General features: G+C 40.9%; 1 protein-coding gene across 10 annotated transcripts in view; it reads left to right on the top strand.

The window, feature by feature from the left end:
- Window positions 1-25,853, top strand: part of LOC126997354 (protein unc-79 homolog) — a 236,389-nt gene that overhangs the window by 71,915 nt on the left and 138,621 nt on the right. For all 10 annotated transcript variants that reach the window (XM_050858417.1, XM_050858421.1, XM_050858414.1 and 7 more), the window contains 7 exons: window positions 6,125-6,354; window positions 6,610-6,824; window positions 7,140-7,233; window positions 21,676-21,838; window positions 22,094-22,235; window positions 25,169-25,345; window positions 25,481-25,604. In XM_050858417.1, the coding sequence (XP_050714374.1) occupies window positions 6,125-6,354; window positions 6,610-6,824; window positions 7,140-7,233; window positions 21,676-21,838; window positions 22,094-22,235; window positions 25,169-25,345; window positions 25,481-25,604 (1,145 nt within the window). The remainder of the gene's footprint in view (window positions 1-6,124; window positions 6,355-6,609; window positions 6,825-7,139; window positions 7,234-21,675; window positions 21,839-22,093; window positions 22,236-25,168; window positions 25,346-25,480; window positions 25,605-25,853) is intronic.

Raw genomic sequence — 25,853 nt, 5'->3', positions numbered from 1 at the left:
TCTATAATAGTACGTTTTCAGTGATCTTATTCAATATTCTATACTCGCTCTACCAATGGTCATATAGATTTCAAATTAAAGTCAAAGGACAGGTGAGGGTTTGTACTTTACAATGATACTTCATTCAATCACGTGTGTTAAGTAGCAGTAAAGGTATGCAAGGTTGAAGTGAGGTATGTTTTAGCCTGAATATGCCCGCAGGGGAGGACAGGCACGGCAAAAACAATCCCGCGCCTTAAGAGTTAATAATGAAAAGGGTTGGCTGGAATTTCTTCAAACTGGTGTGGGGTGGATGGAAAGAGGGAATTAGATTCAAATATATTTTTGTGATTATGTTGGTTAGGAGAGGCCCATTTTTTGTACTTATTAACTATGCCATTCACAGATTTTTATCATTTACATGACCCACTGTAATATGAATGTCATGAATAGCGAGGGTCAACAGTATATACATTGGTGAGGTTCTTTTGGTTTATCCCATTCATGATCCTGCATTCCAATAGGGTAAGAGTCTGATTTTACTTTCTATCAAGATAATTTTCTAGGAATAACATAAATGATGGAGAAATAAGCTTATGTGTATATACACACACACATATACATATATATATATATATATATATATATATATATATATATATATATATATATATATATATATATATATATATATATATATATATATATATATATATATATATATAATATATGTACACACACACACACACACACACACACACACACACACACACACACTCACATATATATTCTAATAAAAAATATTTTAAATCATTGGTACTTAGCAAAAAGATGTGAAAGTAATTTGCTGTGTGGAAAATTAACTAAAAACCATACTTTATGTTTTATGTATTTCATTGTCTTTTTTAGTGTGTGTGTGTGTGTGTGTGTGTGTGTGTGTGTGTGTGTGTGTGTGTGTGTATTTACCTAGTTGTGACATACGGGAAAAGAGCTACGCTTGCGCTGTCCCGTCTCCATATCCTCTCTTGTCCAACTTTTCCTTAAAATCATGAATGTTTCTTGCACAAACCACCTCCTCCTCCAGTCTATTCCATATCTCAATGCTTCTGTTTGGGAAGCTAAACTTTTTCACATCTCGCTTACATGTGGTTGCCCTCAAATTCTTTCCATATCCTCTCGTTTCTCTCTCGTTCCACACACACAGGTCCTCTCTCTCCAAATGCTCCACTCCACTCGCGACCCTGTACACCGCTATCAGGTCTCCTCTTTCTCTTCTTCTCTCCAGGGTTGTGAGCCCCATGCTATTGAGTCTCTCCTCATAAGTCTGATCTCTAAGTTCCGGTACCATCTTAGTTGCCATCTCCGCACTCTTTCCAGCTTTCTTATGTTCTTCTTTTCGTGAGGAGACCAGACCACTGCTGCATACTCCAACCTTGGCCTTATCATTGTAACTATTATTTTCTTCATCATCTCCTCGTCCAAATACACAAATGCCGTCCTTATGTTCCTCAGCAAATTCATAGTTTGTCCTGTTATCCTATTGATGTGTTTGTCCGGTGACGTGTTCTCTGAGACAGTCACTCCCAAATCTTTTTCTTCCACTCCTCTGCATATTATCTCACTTCTTATCTTATAATCATATTCACATCTGCCACTCCTACCAAACTCTATTTTTTTACATTTCCCAAGGTTGAACTCCATCTGCCATGTACCACTCCACTCCCATATTATATCCAGGTCCCTCTGCAATGCCTCACAGTCCTTCACATCATTCACTCGTCTCAATAGCTTTGAATCATCTGCAAACAAACTCACATAGCTGGTCACTCCATCCACCATATCATTTATATAAACAGCAAACATTATTGGCGCCAACACCGAACCTTGTGGGACCCCACTCCTCACTGGGCACCAGTTGGAAACCTTGTCCTTGATTATTGTCCTCATTTCCCTGTTAGTTAGGAAGTCCTCCAGCCACTTAATCAGTCTATCACCCACTCCACCCCTATTTGTAATTTCCAAATCCTATTTTTTTTTTTTTTTTCAAATCCAGGTACACTCCATCCCCCCAGCCTTCTCTCTCTTGTATTAAATCTGTCACCCTTGAGTAATAACACAATAAGTTGGTGACGCAAGATCTCCCTCTCCTGAATCCAAACCGGCAATCCGAGATCATTTTCTCACTTTCTAAGAAATCCAACCACCTGTTTTTAACCAGCCTCTCACATATCTTCGCAACCACACTAGTGAGTGATACCGGTCTGTAATTTAATGGGTCCTCTCTCTTTCCTCCCTTAAAAATTGGTACTATGTTTGCTCTCTTCCAATCTTGTGGTACCTTTCCTTCACTCAGGGAGGCACTCATTATGGAGTGCAGTTTCTCTGCAAGTTGCTCACTACATTCTTTCAAGATCCACCCTGATACTCCATCCCGCCCCGTCGCCTTTTTTATATCCAGCTTGTTCAAACTTTCCTTAACCTCCTGCACCATTAACTGTATCTCCTGCATAATCCTTCCTCTTTCCTGGCCCGGTGGTTGTACGAATTCGTCTTCTTTTGTGAAAACTCTATGGAAGCTGTTGTTCATCACTTCTGCCATCTCTGCTGGGTCCTCATATGTAGTTCCATCCATTTTTAGTTTATCAATTGTTTCTCTTTTCTTTAATTTGCCTCACACGTCCATAGAATAGTTTGGGTTGGTCTTTGCACTTGTCTATTATATCTTTTTCATATTTCCGTTTTTCTTCTCTTCTAATCTTTGTATATTCATTCCTTGCTTGTTTGAAATCGTTCCACGAGTTGATTCTTCTTCATCTCCTCCATCCCTTCCAAGCTTCCTCCTTTCTCTTTCTAGCCGCCTCGCATCTTTTGTTAAACCACTCCTTTTTACCAACATCCTTTTAGGTAACCTTAAGGACATATATATTTTTGGCTTCCTTGTATAATTTTAAAAACTCTTCCCACTTATCCTGTGTACTCTGGCTTTGTACAGCCCACTCCAATTTACATCTTCAAAAAAAGTTCTCATATTAACAAAGTCTGCCTTACAGTAGTTACTTCTCCCAATTTTGTGATCCTCTTTTCGGTCAATCGTTCTCTTTTCTTTTACTTCAAATTCCACAACCGCATTGTCGCTCTTTGCTATTGGACAATCTTCTTTAAGAGTTTCTATTACTTCCGGTTCCTTGCTAAATACCAGATCTAGTCTTGATGCCTCGCCTTCTTTCCCAAATCTAGTATGTTCCTTAATCCATTGAGTCAGCACATGTTCCATTGCCAGTTGCAGGAGTCTTCCTCCCCACGACTCTTCTGTTCCCTGCGTCTGCCAATCCTCCCATTCTACATCCTTGCAATTAAAATCACCCATTATAATTATTCTCTCACACTCTCTCAACATTCCATCCAGGCAACTCACCGTGTCTTGTATCATTTGTTCATATTCTCGGGCCTTCCTTGCATTGGTTCTTGGTGGCACGTACCCTACTACATACTGCCTCCTTCTTCCTTCAGCACCCACAATTTTCACTTTCAGTACCTCGGCCAAGCCTTCACCCTCAATCACCTCCTCCACCCTAATGCCTTTCCTTACCATCAACATCACACCTCCTCCCTGTTTTCTCTTTCTGTCTCTCCTCCATATATTGTATGCACCTTCTCCAATCCCCACCACCTCAATTGGGTCACACAACTTAGTTTCCGTCAGCCCCACAATATCAGGTTCTTTGTCTCTCAAAGAGTCGTTAAACCACAATGACACTATTCCATTGATATACATATATGACACTTTCCATCCTTCTTCCTTTTCTGTTAGATTTTTTCTCTCCTTCCTCTCGTCTCCTCATGTGTGTGTGTGTGTGTGTGTGTGTGCATAAAGTGTCAGAAAATGGTTCAGATGTGTAATTGTGATGACCAGGTTTATTGTAGAGTGGATTCAAAGATCTTGACTTTCATTTCTCTTCGTTAATTTAGTGACTTTTACTTTGGTCTAATTACCTATATGAAAATTTCTGTCCTCTTTTGGCTATCACTACATTAACTTTTCCATTGAATATTAAAAAAAATGCTGGGCACCTTTATATTATTGCAAAATATAAAAATTAGAACAGAAGTAAACATAAACAGCTTCAGTGGTTTTGTTAAGTTGTTGAGTCTCCTATTACACCAAACTCCTCCATGGAGCCTGTGCATACCAAAGAAGCTGACTCAGTGCTTATGACTCAATTAACAGAGAGGTTTGAGCATGGTGAGCATGTGCTTGGGCCTGCCTCTGCCTGGAGACTTGTGCATGGGGAAGCATGTCACAGGCCAGGACACTTCTCTCCTGGGCCACTTGCTTGCTTTGAATGATGATGCCATAATAATTTTCATCTTGATTGTAGCTTAGTCTTTGCTTCATCTCCCTTTAGTTATGATACTAGGAAACTACATCCTACTCTAATAACCCAGATTATGGAGGGTGGCACAGCTCCAGCCAAGGAAGTGTGCAAGGAGGTCAGGTATTACAGTTACATACACAGCACAAATTGAAACCCAACTATAGTTTTCCATATTCTTCTTTTCATTGACCATTGAATCGAGCACATAGTGAGGAGAGGGATAACTGTTTTAACAAGAAAATATATAAAATATCATGAGTTGAAAATATGGTTAATATAATCAGCTTGAATAGACATGATATAACAACTGAGGAAGTGCATGGGCACAAACTCCAGGTTGTGTGAGCAGGCTGTCCTCACTGACCACCACTTCATTTGCTGCTCTTCCTCAGTTCCAGGCGTGTATACAAGCCAAGTAGAAAGTTTTATTTTTCTATCCAGTGACAGAATTGAACTTCAGTGCATTGAATTGTATGTTAAAACTGAGCTCTGAGTTGGTATTTATTGATTACTAGGAATTTACATACTTTTACTTTGCATGTGTGCTTAAATTTAATAATATTTATAATAAATTGTAGCTAGATAATGTTTTCATTGAAGATGGTTAAACTCTATTAAACAGCTCCCCATTTTCTTTGTATTTCATGAAAGATCAGGGCTATTGTGAAGACATCACAGTGTTCTTAAGGTTTCGTTGTGCTCAGCAATATGGAGAGATAATTTGTCATAACAGAAAGCCTGCCCTCCTTGGCCTCCTTTCCTCCCTGAGGACTGTGCTCCCTCCCCATGGGGTGACCGAGAAAACCGTGTGTAAGTCAGTTGATTCCTACCCATTTACATTGCTATCTTAGACTAGCATCCAACTCAAATACAGATTATATATCCATATAAAAGATAAGTGAAGGAAATAAGTAATACATCATTATGAAGTATACAAACTTTTTTGTCCCCTACCTTGATAAATCTTATCAAGTTGCTGATATTCTCACTTGACAAGTAAACAATAAAAGTTTATTTGTCAGTTCTTCATTGACCCTTCCCTTGATAAATTCAGTGCTTTTCCTTGAATAAATTATAGCATTATATCATGACTTCACTCTTTAGTTATGATAATAGCATAACAAAATCTAAACTTTGCCATCTTCCATTTCATTTCATGACCAAAGGCAGGTGATGTTTTATATTAACCATGTAATATAGTGCATCTCTTGATATGGACTATATGCTGCATCAGACAAAGAACTCTGCAGCAAAACCATTCCCCAAAGGAAAGTTCAAACGGTCATTTCTCTAAAATCAAGGTCACTTAACTATTTCAACTTTTATAGTCATTAAGAAAATTACTTTCACAAGTTTTCAACACTTAACTAGAGATATGTGTCTGCTGTATCTCCATTTTGTAAATAATGACAATGCTTCCATTGTTATAAGGTCTGCCAGAAACTGACTGAATGAATATGAGATTTAAAGTAGTCAAATTCTGTAATTTGCTTCATTTTATTGAGACAGTTTCTGTAACAGTGCTTTACCAAAGGCCAACATCATTTTTAAAAGTAACAAAACATTTACAAGTAATATAATATGAGCACAACAAAAACACATTTTGTAACAAGGTTTTACTGTATAATTAGCCTTGTGTGCCTATTTAAAAAATATATATATACATACACACCCATACAGCTAACCCATGTCCAGGGCTGCATACAGTCAAACTTCAGTTCAGATGTTATGCAAGTGTGGGGTGATGCTGAACAGTGATGTCATTACAGGTTGGAAGCCATTGCTGTGCCAGATTGAGGAGTGTGATGGTGATGGCACAAGTGAAGCTGTGAAGGTCTGTCTGGATCATGCTGTGTGTCTCAGTACCTGCCCAGACAACCCACCACCCCTCTACCTCTGTATAGATTGTGCTGAGGACATTAAGCGGGAACACTCCACTGTAGAGTTTTTTGATATCCTAATGCCGATGCCTCAGGTTTCTGCCACTTGCGAGAACAAAGTAAGTTTATTTTCCCTTTCAGAAAGCCATCTCATATAATCATTATTTGGTCATAAAGGCATTTTCAGTTAGGCCTATTGTGGTCATTGATAATGTATAGTAGGTTTTTGTGTTTATACATGCAAAGTTCCTCTTACATAACCTTTCTCTGACAAAATTATTAATTCAGAAAATGCATCACATGTGATGACTTCTCTCAGCCTAATCTTCACAGCTCTTGTCCACAGTTTTCTACTCTCCTTTTCTCCCTTACAGAATTGTCGTTCTACTGAAAAGAATGCAGTTGCCACCTGCTTTAGCATGGAGTGTGCTAGCTACAACACTAATCGACCCATCCGCTATTGCTCTCAGTGCAACAACATCCGCCACAACAACCGCCGTGGCACTGACCACATTGTGCACACCACTATTGGCTCTCCCTGGGTCATGGAGCCACAGATGCAGAATTTTACCATTGAGGCCATTGTCAGGTAAGTATACTCTTCTTACTACCCCTTCTGTGTGGTACCTTGAGGCCTTGACATAATTCATTCATACTGCATGACAATACCTTCTTCAAAGACAAAAAAATAATTGAATCTTTGAACAGTGAACCATTACTAAAAATTCACCCAAGCCAAAGTTTGCTTCTTAGATGTCCACTAAAGATATAAAGTAAGTTGTTTACCTCTTCTGCATCCCATCTCTAACTCTCTCTTCCCTCATTCTGCCTTTTGTTTTTTGCTAAATGAGGATACAAATTGCATACAGCTAAGGCACAGACTAATGTGACGTCCCCTCCATAGCCTGCTGAATGAGGCCCAGCCCTATGGAGACAAGACAAAGAGCAAGGACCAAGAACGTCTCAATAGGGCAGGACTCCTTGATGATCTTGACAAAGTGGGTGACATTAAGTTGATGCACTACTTTGTAATTTTATTTGTTTATTGATTTTTTTAAAATTATGCATTTATTCATTTGTTAATTTATTGGCATGCTTCTTAAATTACCTCTTTTCATTTTCATTTCCACTGCTTACCTAGTTCCTAATTTTGCTCCATATCCCAGCTCTGACTTATTTGAATTCCACAGTTTTTATTCTTGTTTTCTTTCTATATTTTTTCTGTTCTTTGTTTTGTTCCTTACACATTTTTTCTTTGGTTTTAGGTTATTGAAATGTGCACTTCTGTGATGCATTCCTGTTCAATAGTCTATATTTCATCTGGTTGTAATTGGTGAATCTCCCTACACCAGCCAAGGTAACATTTTCAGCATAACTTGTCTTAGCTATACAAATTGCCTTTCATTTAAAGAAGAAACTTGACTATTTTCATCAGTGTTCAGTGTAAACTATATATCTATATCTAAATCTCTGACACCTTGCTCCCTCATGGGAACTTCCCTCCAGGGGGGTGGCCGCGGCAAAAGTGTCTCCATCTCTCCACGTTCTGGCACTCCCTCTCAGCACACACATTCCTGCTACTTACAACTCTCTCGCTCCAGTACTCACTCACCCTATTGATCCACTTCAAAGGGGGTCTTCCCCTGACACCCCCTCCCTCAATTCTTCCCTCATACACTCTTCACAAATTCATTCTCCTTCATTCTCATCACATGTTCAAACCATCTCAGTGCACCACGCTTCACCCACTCCATCACTCCACAGTCCACTCCTTTAACTATCACACCCATACCAAGCAGGATTTGCAATTTAAGGGTGAAGGAAGCAGAATGATAGGAAGTGGGGAAGAAAAGTTCAAGGTGTGGTGGAAAGGGGAGAGTGGTGGAGGGGGGAGAGTCAGAGGAGTGGGGATGATGGTGAGAGAGGACCTAATAGAAGATGTAATAGAAGTGAGGAGGATAACATCAAGGATAATGCTAATAAGAATGGTAATAGGAGAGAAACTTCAATGTTTTCTCTGTGTATGCCCCTCAGGTGGGGAGGACAGATGAGGAGAAGGAGTTTTGGGGAGTGCTTGATGACGAGAGTGCAGGTCTAAGAAATGAGGTGTTCATTGGAGGAGATTTGAATGGTCATATAGGGCAAAGTAGAGATGGGTTTGAGGAAGTAGTGGGTGTGTATGGCTTCAGAGAGAGAAACAGAGAAGGGGAGAAAATATTGGAGTTTTGTCAGGGCAGGGGACTGGTTGTGGCAAACACTATGTTCAAGAAAGAAAGAGAAAAGGTGGTAACATATAAAAGTGGAATAGTTGAAACCCAAGTAGACTAATTAGTGTACAGAAAGGATGAAGATTTTTGGATAAAAGACGTGAAGGTGATCCTGGGTGAAGCATGCCTGCCACAACATAGACTTCTGTGTGCTGACATAGTCATGAAGGTATGGAAGAAAAGATAAAAAAGAAAAAAGAAAGAAAAATAAAAGTGTGGAAGCTGAGGGAGGAGGAAATCAGAAGAGAGTTTGAACAAAGAGTGAAAAGGGAAAATGAGGAAAATAATGGAGGATGGGAACAATTGAAAAAAAATATCATGAAAGTAGGGAGAGAAGTGTGTAGTGAAACAAAAAGATTTAGAAGAAAGGAAAGAGAGCTTTGCACAGTGGCAGTATTGTAACCAATGAGGTTTATCCGAGGTGCGTTTTGCTGCCTATGCGTACAGCTCCCTTGTTTAGGGTATTGGGAAAGGAGCAATACGGCTACCCTCTGACTGGGAAGGTAGCCCACCCCATCCTCACCTTCACGTGGTGCGCACCGTTAGTATACCCTGCGGGTAGAACCAACGGGGAGGGGGGCAGCGACCATCAGCTGTTTTGTTTTAATCCTTTTAGCCTGGACAAGGAGCATCTCCATAACACTACATTGGACTGGCCACCCATTGGTGGCCTCTAATACTTTTATTGAGTCTTTAAAAGCAGGAGTGATGGCCAGAGGGTGGCAGAAGAGGAAAGAATGTATGAGACTGGTGTCTATAAATGTGAATGGTTTAGGTGGTGAGGAAATGAGGAGAGTGATGATCAAAGATTTTGTAAATGGTAGAGTGGATGTGTTGGGAGTGAATCAAACACGTATTCAAGGAACTGGTGTGATTGATGGTAGAGAGGGTACGTGGGAGGGTGTGCCTGGGGGTTGTATGGACAGGGATAGATGAGAAGTATAGAGGCAGGAGTAAGGAAGGATGTGCTATTGTGATGTCTGAAAGAGTGTGGAATGGTGTGACTGATTATGGTTGGAAGGGATCAAGAATTGTGTGGGTGAAAGGAAAAGTAGATTTAGTAAAGTATGCATGGGTTTGTATTTATGCACCAGTAAATGTGAAAAGTAAAAAAGGACGGAGATAAAGGGAAGCTTTTTGGGAGGAAGTAAATACATGTCTAAAGAGCTTGGAGAAAGAAAGGAAACTTATTATGATGGGAGATATGATTGCTAAAGTGGGTGACGAATGTGTGATGGAGGTGGTGGGAAAATGGGGGATACCTGGGAAGAATGAAAATGGAAAGTGCTGGGTGGATGTCTGTGCTGAGAGGGGAATGTTCCTAGCGAACACCTTCTTTCAGCACAAGAATATCCACCGATACACATGGAGGAGGGGAGAAGATGATGAGCAAAAAGGATTGATTGATTATGTGGCAGTAGATGAGAGGCTTAGAAAAGAAATTTGTGATGCGAAGGTAGTAAGAGGAATGTTCGATGGATCTGACCATCGTGCAGTGCTGGTAAAGTTAAAGCTGAATGAAAAGTGAGTGTTTGAAAAGAAGGGTGAAGTAAAAAAGGAAATACTGAAGATAGAAATGTTACAGGAAAAAGAAATAAAAGATGAGTATAACCGTGAAATGGCAGAGGCCTTAAGTGAAAAATGAGAAATGTAAAAAATAGTACAGGTAACTCTCGATTTACGCGAGTTTTGTTTACGCGTTTTTTTAAATAACGCGGGGTCCAAAATCCAAATAAATTTTTAATTTAGGCGGTTTTTTTTCACTTATACGCGATATTTTATGGAGTGCCCACCAGATGTCTCACGCAACTGGACTCAGACGGCCACACAGCTGAGCTCAGTCCTTCCCGCGCGCCACTTGAACAACAATACAGTACCTACGCTGCCACGCTACTCAACAATAGGGGTGAGCAGGTACCGGTACTAACGGTACCAGCAATACGGTACGATACTGGTACCAGACTGCTCAATACTAGCCAACCCCTCATGGAGTCCCTCATTTCTTCCTCACACGATAGGGGCTGAGAATGAGTTCCCGAGAGGATATCTCGGTTCTGTTGACACGCTTCATTCATCTGTTTGTTGTGTGGGTGTGGTTGTGTGGTTTGTAAATAATGCAAATGGCGGCCGGGCTGGGATTGCGTGAAATAACTCTTCGTACAAGACTCATGATGTACAGTTTTTGATATCATATTCACCCCATTATTCTCACTAATATTAATAATTAATAATGAACACATGGACATTTTTTTCTAACATGATTTTTTATGTAGCTTGTACTGCTCCTTAGTCATACAATCTTAAGCCACCTGTGACATCAAGATCATACAATTGGCGCCCGACGGAAAAACGGGATCTTCCACCGATTTAGTCTTTGTATAGTAGTTATTAGATCGCCCTGTATTCTATGGTAACATATTATAGGACAGCTACGGACTATGAAGGATTATAAACAATAATAAAGTAAGTTTGCCGTTGTTATTGGATAAGACGAAAAACAGACCCTTAAAAACATCATCCCAAAGAAGAAAAAATCATTAAAAATTTGTACATTCAGCGTATAATGCACAGGGCTAAACTTTCAGGCATTTTTTATGCAAAAAAATGCGCGCTATACACCGAAAATTACGGTATTTATTTTTCGACAGAAACCTACCTCTTGTTTGATTTACATTGTTTTTGAATTACGCGACCTCTTCAAGAACGCAACACTCGCGTAAATCGAGAGTTACCTGTACAAACATTGAAAAAGGTTTTGGAACATTTAAAGAATTAATGGTAACTACAACAAAAGTGGTAGGGATGAAAGTGGTGAGAGATGGAAAAAGAAAAGGAAATTCATGGTGGACAGAAGAGATAAGGAGGATAGTAAAAGAGAAAAGGGAACTTTTTAAGAAAACTCAAGAAAGAAATGTGGCTGAACAAGTAAAATGGGAAAGGAAAAAGAAATATAGAGAATGCAAAATGAAATTAAAACAAGCAATAAAAGAAAGTAAGAAGAGAGTTGATGAAGACTTTGGAAAAAGACTAAGTGAAAAATATAAAGGGAACAGGAAATCATATTGGAAAGAAGCAAAAAATGAAAGAAATGCAGAAAATATCTCCTCAAGTAAAATAAATGAAGTTATGGAAGAGAATGGAAAGATGTTGAAAGACGGGGAAGCTGTGAAAGAGAGATGGAGAGAATATTTCAAAAACTTGATGAATTTTGAGGATGGACGTCCAACAGCTGTAACAGCAGCAGTTTTGAGTAGAGGTAGAGGAGAAGTATATAAAGAAAGAAGTATAACATATGAAGAAGTAAATCAGACAATAAAAAGATTAAAAAATGGAAAGGCAGCAGGAATTGATGGAGTCACAGCAGAAATGTTGAAGTGTGGAGGAGATGTGGTTGTTAAATGGATGGTCAAGATATGTGAAGTAGCATGGGAAGGGGGGGGGGGGGGCAGGAGAGGGGAATGTGGGAGCTATAGAGGTATAAGTCTCCTGAGTATACCCGGAAAGGTATATGGAAAAGTCATAATAAAGAGGGTGCAAAGACTTACAGAAGAGAAAATCAGTGAAGAACAAGGAGGCTTCAGGAAGGGAATGGGATGTGTGGATCAGATATTTGCCTTCAGGATGGTACTAGAAAAAATAATAGCAAAAGGAAAGAAACTATATGCTGCCTTCATGGATTTGGAAAAAGCTTATGACAGAGTCGATTGGATTGCATTGTGGGATGTTTTAAAGATTTATGGTGTAGGAGGAAAACTGCTTATTGCAATAAAGTCTTTCTATGAGGATGCATCTGCATGTGTCAAAATTACTGGAGAAACAAGTGAACATTTTGAGACAAAAGTGGGCTTAAGACAAGGGTGAGTCATGTCACCATGGTTATTCAATATTTATATGGATGGCATTATTAGAGAAATTAAGGGCAAAGTTGGAAAAGTTGGAGTAAGACTGTTCGATGAGGGAAGGAAGTGGGTACTGAATTCGATACTGTTTGATGATGACACGGTGCTCATTGCAGAAAATGAAAGTGACCAACAAAATTTGGTCAGTGTTTTTGATAGTGTCTGTAACAGGAGAAAGCTTGTTTTTTGGTTTTTTTTTACATTGCAGCCGTGGATCCTGATGGTCGGTCCAAGGCTTCTTTCCGTAGGTCCTGATGGTCGGCCCAAGTGTTTATAGTGGCGCCATTTTGCATTGGCTCATGCTCCCTCCCGGATCTCATCTTTGATCCTAAAATCTAGAGTCCGGGTTGATTGGTGGTCTTCTGGACAGCATGTGGGTAGTTTTAAGCCACTGAAAATCCCAGCTTGGTGGCACCGGGCGGGGATTGAACTCGCGTCCTCCTGAACACGAGGCCGTTACTTTGACGACTCAGCCACCGCCTCCCCCAAAATGCTGAAAGTAAATGCCAACAAGAGTAAAGTGATGGTTTGTGAGCGAAGTAGAAGTGAGGTTGTGGATTTTGTATGCCCATATAGAGTGGGAATTGAATGTGAAAAAGAATGCAAAATAATTTTGAATGGTAAAGAAATGGAGGAGGTCAATGAGTTTAAGTACCTTGGATCAGTTATGTGTAAGCATGGTGGTACGGAGGGAGAGATAAGAGAAAGGGCATTGCAAGGAAGAAGGGTGGTAGGGTCTTGGGACGAATCATGAATGGCAGAAGTGTGAGCATGGAGTTAGAGGGAATTGAGAAATACAATAATAGTACCAGCCCTCACATATGCAAGTGAAACATGGGCCTGGAATGAAAGTCAGAGGTCTAGAGTGCAGGCAGTGGAAATGAGTTATTTGAGGAGTGCTTGTGGTGTGAGTAGAATGGATGGAATGAGTAATGAAAGTGTACGAGCATTTTAGAATGTGTCACAGGGGTGAAGGGTGTGGAGTGGTGGAAGAAGTGAAGCGACAGACTTTAAAGTGGTTTGGCCACATAGAACTAATGGAGGAGAGTAAGATAACCAGAAGGGTGTATGTGAGTGAGATAGAGGGAGGGAATGCTAGAGGACGACCTCCAGTGAAATGGAGGGATAGGGTGCAAGAGTACGTTAGGGAGAGGGGGGAAAGATCTTTGAGAAACTTTGAGCAGGCAAGGAGAGAGTGTCTGGATAGAGAAAGATGGAAGCTCTTCTGCCGTGGCCATCCCCTGGTGGGAGCTCCTAGGAGCAGGCGTCGATGAAATGATGATGATGATGGTGATGAGTTTTAACTATAGTACAGTTTTACAGAATAATTACAGTTTTTGTTTGTGAGCAGTCGTACACACACCCTGAGCAGTGATCTGCTCGTCACCGCCGCCTACTGTCTTCTGCCGGCTTCAGTCCGGCTGCAGGAATAAACCAGTGCCAAGGCTTGTCAAATCAGCACCGTTCCCATGGCAAGGAGCACCTCCTAAGCACAACCTAGCACCTACGTGTTAGTAAACATCCTGTGGCGTGGCATTGCCATGATGCTGCGACACATACAGTCACACATTCACATGTACATTATAATATACACTTTACATCGCTCGGTCACCTAAAAGTCGCGACCCCGCGACTCACCTGACCTTTAAAATTAGTGTGCCTATCCATGTTATAGTCACGCAATGTGTACTAGCTAAGCGAGGTCTTGTTATGGTTGCTTTAAAGAATTATATACAAGTCAGAGCCCGCCTAACAATACAACATCGGGAAATGCCAATGATAATAAAAATAATCATGGAAGTAACACAAAATGGGTAAAGTACATACAGGTTGAGGTAAACAGGGCTAGAGTCGGGATGTGGAAGCCGAGTTCTATTCCGAGAAAACAAAATAATAGCTCGAAAAATTATTTACATGATACATCCTAGAAAAACAGCGGGGAGGCGATGGCTGAGTGGTTAGCGTGCCGGCACCGCGTCCGGGAGATCCAGGAGGGATGCGGGTTCAAATCGTGGCTGCCACACAACTGTCACTTTTCAGTCACTGCCGAGCATAGCTGGGCAAGATAACAGAAAACCTTATTCCCAATAACCGATAACTGATAACGGAAAACCTTATCGGTGATAACCGATATCCATTAACTGGAAACAAATATAGGCAATAACCGATACCCGATATTAATCCACAATTCCGATACTAGCTAGTGATAAGTCCGATAGGCGAAAACGATACTATTGCTGTATCGTTGCTGGAGTAGGTAGGAAGACACCTACCGAACGGGCATGAGCTCCTCCCAGTGAGGATATATGGGAAGCGAAGAGGGTGCTGAAGCCCTTCAAAGACCCTTCCCATGTCCTCACTAACCATTTCCCTTTTGTCTCATCAACACTTGAGAGCAGTTCAGCATGCTCTCTAAAGACCGTTCCTCTCTCTTTCTACACCACACTACATTCACACAACACACACACCTTTTCCCAAAATTCAAAATTCAAAATGGCTAACAAAAACACTGCCTCGGAGTCCCCGCCTGGGGGGGGGACCATAAATTCCCCCAGGGAGGACTCCCCTTCTGGCTGCTGACTTGAGAGGTGGCCTGATAACTCCTCGAACCTCCTTATCAATTTCTGCAACATTCGCGGTCTTCGTTCTAATTTTCATTCTGTGGAACACCATCTCTCCTCCTCTAAACCCCACCACGATACAGCAACCTCTACTCTGTTTCCTCCTACTATCTCTATCCTAAATTTCAATCTAAAGCTGGATGTTGCGCCTACGTGCACAACGACATCACTTGCTCTCATGCCCACGACCTTGACTCTTCTGAATTTTCCACCGTCTGGCTAAGACTTCATTGTCATTCTATTACTAAATACATATGTACTGTTTATCTCTCACCTAACTCTACTAACTATGTAAAATTCTTTGACTATTTGAACTCTAAAGTGGAGCACATCTTGACTCACTCTCCCTTCGCTGAAATCTCCATTTTGGGAGATTTCAATGTTCACCACCAGCTTTGGCTTTCATCCTCCTTCACTGACCAGCCTGGTGAACAAGCCTACAACTTTGCTCTTCTCAACAACCTAGAGCAGTTGGTCCAGCACCCTACTCATATTCCCGACCGTCTTGGAGACAGGCCCAACATTCTAGACCTCTTCCTTACCTCTAATCCTTCTGCTTACTCTGTCAAACTGTTCTCTCCGTTGGGCTCCTCCGATCATAACCTTATTTCTGTATCCTGTTCTATCACTCCTGTACATCCTCTGGACCTGCCGAAGAGGCAATGCTTCTGGCATTTTGCTTCAGCTCGGTGGGACGACCTGAGGATGTACTTTTGATTACTACTTCCAGGAGAGAGACCCCTCTGTGTGTGCCCAGTGCATCTCAGAGGTGATTGTCTCTGGAATGGAGGCATACATTCCATGTTCTTTCTCTACTCCTCATGCTAAAAAGCCTTGGTTTAATCATGCTTGTTCTTGTGCTATTAAAGATAGAGAGACAGCTCACAAGAGGTTCCAGAGCCTTCGAACTCCCACTAACTTTGACCTTTACATTTCAGCGCGGAATCGTGCCATATCTATTCTCCGACTTACCAAAACTTCTTTTATCAATAGAAAATGTCAACACCTTGCTTCTTCTAATTCTTCCCATGACTTCTGGCATCTAGCCAAAAATATCTCCTCCAATTTCACTTCTTCCTCTTTCCCTCCTCTCCTTAACCCTGACGGCAGCACTGCCGTCTCATCTGTCTCTAAGGCTGAACTCTTCACTCAAACTTTCTGTAAGAACTCCACCCTGGACGATTCTGGGCATATTCCTCCTACTCATCCCCCCTCTGACTCCTTTATGCCTGTTATTAAGATTCTTCCAAATGATGTTTTCTATGCCCTCTCTGGCCTCAACTCTCAGAAGGCTTATGGTCCTGATGGAGTGCCTCCTATTGTCCTTAAAAATTGTGCTTCTGTGCTGACACCCTGCCTGGTCAACTCTTTCGTCTCTACCTATCAACATCTACCTTTCCTTCCTGCTGGAAGTATGCCTTTGTACAGCCTGTGCCTAAGAAGGGTGACTGTTCCAATCCCTCAAACTACCGCCCTATAGCTTTACTTTCATGTCTATCTAAAGCTTTTGAATCAATCCTTAACCGGAATAGTCAAAAGCACCTTTCCACTTCTAACCTTCTATCTGATTGCCAGTATGGATTCCGCAAGGGGGGTCCTACTGGCGATCTTCTTGCTCTCTTAACTGACTCTTGGTCATCCTCTCTTAGCCGTTTCAGTGAAACTTTCTCTGTTGCACTAGACATATCGAAAGCCTTCGATAGAGTCTGGCACCAGTCTTTGCTTTCTAAACTGCCCTCTTTCGGATTCTATCCCCCTCTCTGTTCCTTTATCTCCAGTTTCCTTTCCGGCCGTTCTATCTCTGCGGTGGTAGACGGTCACTGCTCTTCCCCTAAATCTATCAACAGTGGCGTTCCACAGGGCTCTGTCCTATCACCCACTCACTTCCTGTTATTCATCAACGATCTTCTTTCCATAACAAACTGTCCTGTCCATTCATACGCCGACGACTCCACTCTGCATTATTCAACTTCTTTCAATAGAAGACCAACACATCAGGAAGTACACGACTCCAGACTGGAGGCTGCAGAACGCTTAACCTCAGACCTTGCTATCATTTCCGATTGAGGCAGAAGGAACCTTGTGTCCTTCAATGCCTCAAAAACTCAATTTCTCCACCTATCAACTCGACACAATCTTCCAAACACCTATCCCTTATTCTTCAACAACACTCAGCTGTCACCTTCTTCAACACTAAACATCCTCGGTCTATCCTTAACTCAAAATCTGAACTGGAAACTTCACATCTCCTCTCTCGCTAAATCAGCTTCCTCGAGGTTGGGCGTTCTGTATCGTCTCCGCCAGTCCTTCTCCCCCGCGCAGTTGCTATCCATATACAGGGGCCTTGTCCACCCTCATATGGAGTATGCATCTCACGTGTGGGGGGGCTCCACTCACACAGCTCTTTTGGACAGAACGGAGTCTAAGGCTCTTCGTCTCATCAGCTCTCCTCCTCCTACTGATAGTCTTCTACCTCTTAAATTCCGCCACGATGTTGCCTCTCTTTCTATCTTCTATCAATATTTCCACGCTGACTGCTCTTCTGAACTTGCTAACTGCATGCCTCCCCCCCTCCTGCGGCCCTGCTGCACACGACTTTCTACTCATGCTCATCCCTATACTGTCCAAACCCCTTATACAAGAGTTAACCAGCATCTTCACTCTTTCATCCCTCACGCTGGTAAACTCTGGAACAATCTTCCTTTATCTGTATTTCCTCCTGCCTACGACTTGAACTCTTCCAAGAGGAGGGTATCAGGACACCTCTCCTTCCGAAATTGATCTTTCTTTCGGCCACCTCTTTTAATTCTCTTTTGGGAGCAGCGAGTAGCGGGCTTTTTTTTTATTATTGTTTTCTTTTTTTGTGTGCCCTAGAACTGCCTCCTTTGTTGTAAAAAAAAAAAAAATAAATAAATAAAAAAAAACATAGATGAATTCAAATTTTCATTATCTGTATTTTAGAAAATTTACAAAACCTGAAAACCACACGTTGACACGTACATATGGACAGTAATACTAGAAACGCTTGAACCGGTGTTGTGTTATTTGGCGTCCCCACCGTCAAGCTGTTTTGTTTCATGCTCAGACTAGCAGCGACAGTCTCACAAAGCTTTTTAATCGTAATTAAGAGTTGATGGAAGGCTGAATCAGATATACAGTACCACTACCACCATCCCTGCTGTTTCTAAAACGACACTCTGTACGAGTTGTATTTATATGTAGAGTGTCGTTCTAGAAACAGCGAGGATGGTGGTACTGTGTGTCTGATCCAGCCTTCCAACAACTACTCTTAATGTGTCAAAAAGCTTTGTGAGACTGTACAGGGTTACGCTTACTGGTCTGAACATGCGTAGTTCACGAGAGACCAGTATTTGTAAACAAAAGCGCCAGCTTTTGACGATGGGACACCAAATAACACAACACTGGGTGCCTTCAATACCATGGCATGCTCACAAATGAATATGGAATATCAAATTTGAGGCAGTGAATAATCAGTTTTGAGGCAAAGTTAAATGATTTTTCTCTTTGATATATTTATTTTTGAATCTAACATAAAAAAATAAATGTTGATGATCTAAGTATGAAATCTCTTCACCGAAGATATTTCATACCCCGAAGTTTTTTCATACAACACCGGGCGCCCGGGCCACGCATGCGCAGTAGGGAGGAGACAACGTTTTTTTTTCTGAGAGTCAGAAAAAAGTAGCGATTATCACTAGTTTGGTTACAGAAGTAACGAAGATACCGATATATATTTAAATAAGTAGCGGATGGCCGATAACCCGATTTTGTTATCAGCGATAAAGTATCGCAATAACTTATCGCAATAATGCCCAGCTATGCTGCCGAGTGGCCTAAAATTACCCACATACTGCCCTGAAGATCACCTATCAACCCGGACTCAAGATTACCTCTTCAAAGAGAGACTTAAAGATGAGCTCCAGGGGGCAATATGAGCCAAAACAAGATGGTGCTACTATAAACACTCACCTGCGCCACAATGAGCTGGGACGACCATCAGGCTCCACCAGTGTAAAAGCCTAACAGCATAGATCCTCCTGAACCTGTTGGACGGGTAACAGGCAAGGGACGGCCTGGAGCCTTCAGTAGCAGAGACAAGAGCCTTGGTGGCAGCATCTAGGGAGAAATCCATAGGCTGTGTCCTAGTAAATCTAATCTGTTTATCCTCCACAGGCCTGACTTCTCCTGGTGGGGCTGGACGGTGAGCCTTTTGCACATACCCAAGCACCTCCGGAAAACAGCAAGCAATGTAGACCATCATAGTGTGAAAGATTGGAGGGGAAACTGCATCATCTGCATTGGCTCTTGTGTCAGATTCATCCTCCAATATATCTCCCCAAGGATCCTCAGGGGCCCAAGTGGAGGAAGCAGCTTGAGATGGACCCGGGATTCCTGAATGGGGAAGTGGCAGACCAGGATCCTGTAGTCGTCCAACCAAAGATCTTGGTGTCGCAAACTGAGGGTGTGGGGCGACAAGTTGGAGCTGATCATGGTGGTAGGAGGCACTGGAAACATGGGAACATGGAAATGCAGGCAACAGAAAGCCTATTGGCTCATTATGAGGTTGCCCGCTTTGGTGATTTAATCTGCTCGACAGCCACTTGGGGCCTGGGGAGCAGATGAAAGAACCTCGATATTGAGAAGCAGATGAAAGCACCTCGATATTCAGTTTCCTCCCGACACAGCGAAGTGACGGTCAATTCTACATTTAAAGGAGTTGATGGTATTCGCATTTACTACTTCTGAAGGAAGATTGTTCCAGTGGCGGATGACTCGGTTTGAAAAGAAACTCCTTCCGATGTCTGTGTTACATTGACTAGACTGAATGGGTAAACCATTATTTCTAGTTCTTAGGTTGCAGTTCAAAGAATTTGGAGTAATCGACGTTATTGAATTTTTTCAGATACTTGAAGACTTGAATCATATCCCCTCGTAGTCGTCTTTTCTCCAATGTAAAGAGATTGAGATGCTTGAGTCGTTCCTCATACTGTTGAGCCCTTAAGGTTGGTATCATCTTCGTGGCGCGTCGTTCAATCCTTTCCAGTAAATCAATGTCCTTTCTGTAATTTGGAGACCAGAACTGTACTGCATACTCGAGGTGCGGTCTTACCATGGAATTATACAAGGATAGCATCACGTCTGGCGTTTTACACTCAAAGTTCCTTGCTATGAACCCAAGCATAGTGTTGGCTTTGTTGTATGCTTTTTTACAGTGATTCGCATGTTTCAGGTCACTGCTGATAGTGACTCCAAGATCCTTTTCCTCCTGCATTGCCTGCAGAGGTTTCCCATTCATGATGTATGTGTGGTTACTATTCCTGGACCCAATGTGCATGACTTTGCATTTGTCAACATTAACGGACATTTGCCATTTTTCCGACCATTCGATAATGTGATTGAGGTCTTTCTGAATGATTTTGCACTCGGTCTTTGTGAGGGCCTTTCCACCCACCTTAGTGTCATCAGCAAATTTCGATATTGTGGATTTCAGTCCTGATTCGAGGTCATCTCCACTAGTGACTGGAAGCCAATCGGAAGGCTGTCCATTGAGTAGTACTCGTTGTTTTCTGTCGGTGAGCCAATCTCTTATCCACGCGATCAGATTGGCTCCAATGCCCGCCGAGTGCAGTTTCTTAAGGAGTCACTCGTGCGGTACCTTGTCAAAGGCTTTCTGAAAGTCCAGGTATATAACATCACTGGGGATGAAGGCGGCTGTGGGCTTGACCGAGTCCTCATTCAGAATGCCCCACTTCCCAACCATATCACCAATCTCCCTGTTTCCAACTATTGCATTCATATCCCTTATACAAGAATTCTTCTTTCACTTTCAAAGGTTTTTAAAACTGTCCTACGTCCTCCTAAAATCTCTTTAAATTAAGCCTTTCCTTCCCTTATCATTCACTGGCACATATACACACACCCATGCAAACTTTTCTATCTCTGTCTTCCCCGTCATCCACACTCTCCTTAGACCACACCACCCATGCCCATCCACTCCCGCCCACACTCATGGGGAGGCCAATAGTGCACGTCCCTGTCTCTCCCTTCCATCCTCTACCCCTGACCATACTACTCCCCCCTCCACACACCCCTCCCACAGCTTCTCCCTGCCATCACTTCCACACTCCACACACCACATCCTTTCATATGTGTCTCACACCTAATACCTCAATCCTTCCCTTCTGGAATTCGTTTATTATCTCCCTTCTCTTCGCTTCCTCGTTCATCCCATTCACATTAATACACGCCACCCTAAGGTGCTCCTTCCAACTTCTCCTCCCCTTCCCTAGGTCAGATGGAGACCTTCCTCTGCCCGTAGCCAGTTTTCGTCCACCCCCAGAGGGGCCACTGGCAGCTGGCAGGGCTAGTGCAGTGCTCATTCCCAGAGGGACACAGGGCACCAGATTGTCCAGAAGTAACATCACTCTACATTAAAAAATAAAACAGTAAAAGATGAAAAAGAACAAAAAAATGAAAAAAAAACTATTACTTACATATTATTATTATTATTATTTATTTATTTATTTATTTATTTATTTATATATATATTTTTTTCTATCCTTGATGAATAACATGGTATTTCTATTCATATTGACACTTGTTGTGGCCTTCTGCCTGGTTGGGCAATGTAGGGGGATGGCTTAAATCCCGAGGAGGCACGACTGCTGAGTCGCTATGGAGTATGGTTGATTGTGAGTCTGTGCGCTCCCACCGCTGACACTCCCCCAGAAGTGTTGGGCCGCCTCCTGGCTGCTCTGTGCCACTGGTTCAATGCCACTCAGTACCTACCTGATGGTAAGCAACTTTTGCTTTCTCTGTCTGCTTTCTTTTTTCTTTCCTTTGGGATATTAAAACAATTGAACTGAATGAATATTGTATTTCTTCAGCTTTAGGAATATATTTGTTTGTGTTTACTTGAACTTTAGTGCTGCTGAAATCAATGACTAGTGTTATAAGCATCATGTAAATTGCTCATGAATGAAAACATCAGTTGTGATTATGGATTGTTTGTATATAGCAGCTTTGAGTAATGATCTCTTCCTCCTTCAGACCAGCAGCGCACATCTATTGAGCGTCTGAAGACAGAGTACATCCACAATTGGTTGCAGGATGTGTGCAAGACCCATTTTGAGGTGTTTGTGGGGTGCCTGATGCCCCATCCTGTGGAGCATGCTAGGGTCGGAGGCCACTGGTATGTTCATTCAGCGACACACACACACACACACACACACACACACATACAGAAAACCCTCGATATAACAGAGTAATTAGGGGGAAACTTAGTCCGTTAATGCCAAAAGTCCATTATAAGTGACAAATTAAAAAATACATATAATAAACCCGACGAACCTAATAAACGTAGGTATATAGACTTTATTATCATTTATGTTGTCTGCACATTGTCTGTATAGCAGCACAGCACACCTGGTTGCCAGGTTGGCAGTGGAGCCCTGCGGGGGACCATATTGTTACTGGTACAGATAAAATTTTACAAATGCACCAGTCTCGCACTGGCAGACAATTTTTTTTTTTTTTTTTTTTTTTTTTTTTTTTTTTGTGTGTGTGTGTGTGTGTGTGTGTGTGTGTGTGTGTGTTTGTGTTATGAAATAATCTGCCAACTGTTTCTCAAAAATCATTCAATGATTGACTTTTCAATGCTGTACACCTACTGCCACAGCCGCAAAATAGCTCACAGAGAGAGAATCAACTTGTTTACTGTTTCTATATTTCACTCACCACTCATAAAGATCAGACGTGGACAAACAAGAACAAAACCAGGCAACTTAATGTTTTTCCTCCTGTGTACTCCCCCAGTGTGCATGGGTGGTGGACAACAGAGCGACATTTCTATGAGGAGGTATTTCTCGCAACACCAGCCAGTATAGGGAAGACCCTTGCTGCTGCCCTGTCCCGTCATGCGCTGCATATTTCTGCCACCCTACACATCGTGCCGAATAAATTTAAATTAACCAAACCTAACAACCTAACCTACTTAACAGGGGGCTTCGCCCCCATCGCTCCCCCCTTAGCTGTGTCAATACTGACACTCACAAACACTTGGCTATTTTCCATTACATTTACGTCCTGGATTGATGCATATGACTTTTTTGTGTTATAAATATGTTCTTCATTTGAATGGGAACCTCAAGGAGGAAAATATTTCATCAGGTGGACTGAAAAAGACTACAGTAACCAAAGGATGGGACAGCAGATAAAGGGAGGAGGGCGAGGTGGCTAGCAGATGGTTTTGTAGTTACAGGGCGCAGTTGGTTAAAAAACTATTCTCACTCTGTCCCCGTGGATTTCTGACCTTTTTACCTTGTCTGTTAAATCCAAATATCTATATATATATATATATATATATATATATATATATATATATATATATATATATATATATATATATATATATATATATATATATATATATATATATATATATATATATATATATATATATATATATATATATATATATATATATATATATATATATATATATATATATATATATATATATATATATATATATATATATATATATATATATATATATATATATATATATATATATATATATATATATATATATATATATATATATATATATATATATATATATATATATATATATATATATATATATATATATATATATATATATATATATATATATATATATATATATATATATATATATATATATATATATATATATATATATATATATATATATATATATATATATATATATATATATATATATATATATATATATATATATATATATATATATATATATATATATATATATATATATATATATACTGATGCAGATGCCAATGAAGTACATCTCAACTTCCTGGAGTCATGAGGGCCAGCACAGTCATTTGTGTTTCCATCAAATCCGGATGAACTTGTTGTTGATGTAACAGACATTTTGTATGTTGTGAGCCCAGCAACATACACAGGTCATACTATGGGCTGATATGGCAAACTCTACAAAACTGTTGAAAAAATGGTCCTTGTAATTCGTGAATTAAACACGAGTGTTGAAAATTATTTCATTTTTTGGTGTTACAAAATGCAGTGTGGTATTCAAACTACTTGAATCACATAATAAAACTTGTTGCACACTGAAGCTTATATATATACTATACCAACAAAACACATTCTTGGAAAAAATGTCTCCCTTTTCATAAAAAAAATGAGTGGATGGGGTGTATTCAACTGGGTGCCCTGCCCTAACCATACTGAATCACAGCATAAGACTTATTGCACATTGAAGCTTATATGTGTGGCTGCAAAATACATTCTTGGAAAATAAATCGAAGAATACTATTTTTTGCTATGTGAGGTCAAGGGTCACACTTCAACATAATTTTTTTATTTGACCTTGCACAGACAAAGTCATCTAAGCTAAATTGTAGAGCTCTCCAAGAGCTTTAAAATGGTGTTTGAATGGAGTCTCTAGGTGGTCTGATAGCTGAGATATTGACTGCTGACCAACCGCATTACCCCCCGAAAATGACCTCCTGGGTCAAACTTCACTGTGTCATAACTTCATGAACGGTGCAACCTAGAAAATTAATACCTATATGTTTTTATTCACCTCGGTGAGATTTATGAGCCTACCAAATATGAATAAAATCTGAGATGGGCCCAGAAAATCGACCCCCTTTTTTTTGGGGGGGGGTTGAACTCACATGGAATGTCCCTGGCACCGTAAGTGTTTCCACGTTGTCACAGGATGTTGCCAAGGTGTGTAGGATCTGCTATACTGTCATACCCCTTCAACAATAACAACAACTTTTATCTGTAAACTTCCAATAGGCCTACAGCTAATCCAACATTTGGTGTCCAAGACATGCTAATTTTTCTAGTCCTATTTTGAGAGTAAAAGTGCATCTTCAATGCCAGCAAATAAAGAAGTCATTGATAAATTGCAGAAAATATTTACAGTAAAAATGAGATTTATAAATGCTGGGGCCTCTGAGAAAGGAAGAAATTATAAAATATTTTATATAAGATCAGTTAACAAATAATATCTACTCTAAATTTTCATAATCTCTAGATTGCACACTATTAACCACAGAAGTAAGGGATCACTTATACCATTTTTAGGGATGCACTGGCTACCCGTACTGACCACATCAAGGAAGGGTTCAATCGTCTCTTCTGCTTGGTGACCCATGAGCTGGTGTCACTTCAGGTGTGGGACCGAGTAATGCCCCACTGGATGGAGGCAATTCACAACGAGATCCCGGAAGAGGAACGGGATGAATTAAAAATTACACTGAAGTATGGCATCCTAAATCATGTTATTGCCTACCTTATGTTATATCCTTTCTGATATCAGGTAAATTAGAACCACAAAAAAATTTTGAGCTTTATTTATCTGCTAATGTAATCTCTTGTTCTTCCATTAATTTTCAGCAAACTCCTGGACTCCGATATGAGTCCTTTGGGTTTTGATGCTCCCCAGATGTACCAGTTTATCAGCTTCCGCTTCAAAAAGACCTCAGCCAATGTACAAGAACAGACCCTCTCATGGCTACAGGTGAGACTTCGGATTGATTGTGGAGGGTAGCCAGGAGTTTGTTCTTGGCAAACACCTTCCAGCACAAGCTAATTGTTTCACATAGAACCTGCTTCGTATATTAGCATTTACAATGTTCCCCTACTACCCAGTCATCTAATCCCACAGTCAGAAGAATTTCCATTGTATTCCACCCTTGGCAACCTATGGCAATTCATGGCAACCCTGCCTTCCTCTGCTACCTTGCGAACTCAAGTTTTCTAAAATACT

The sequence above is a fragment of the Eriocheir sinensis genome, chromosome 12 (genome assembly GCF_024679095.1).
Source record: "Eriocheir sinensis breed Jianghai 21 chromosome 12, ASM2467909v1, whole genome shotgun sequence".
Lineage (NCBI taxonomy): Eukaryota > Metazoa > Arthropoda > Malacostraca > Decapoda > Varunidae > Eriocheir > Eriocheir sinensis.
Note: the sequence above shows the minus strand (reverse complement) of the source record. Positions and strands in the feature narration are given on the sequence as shown.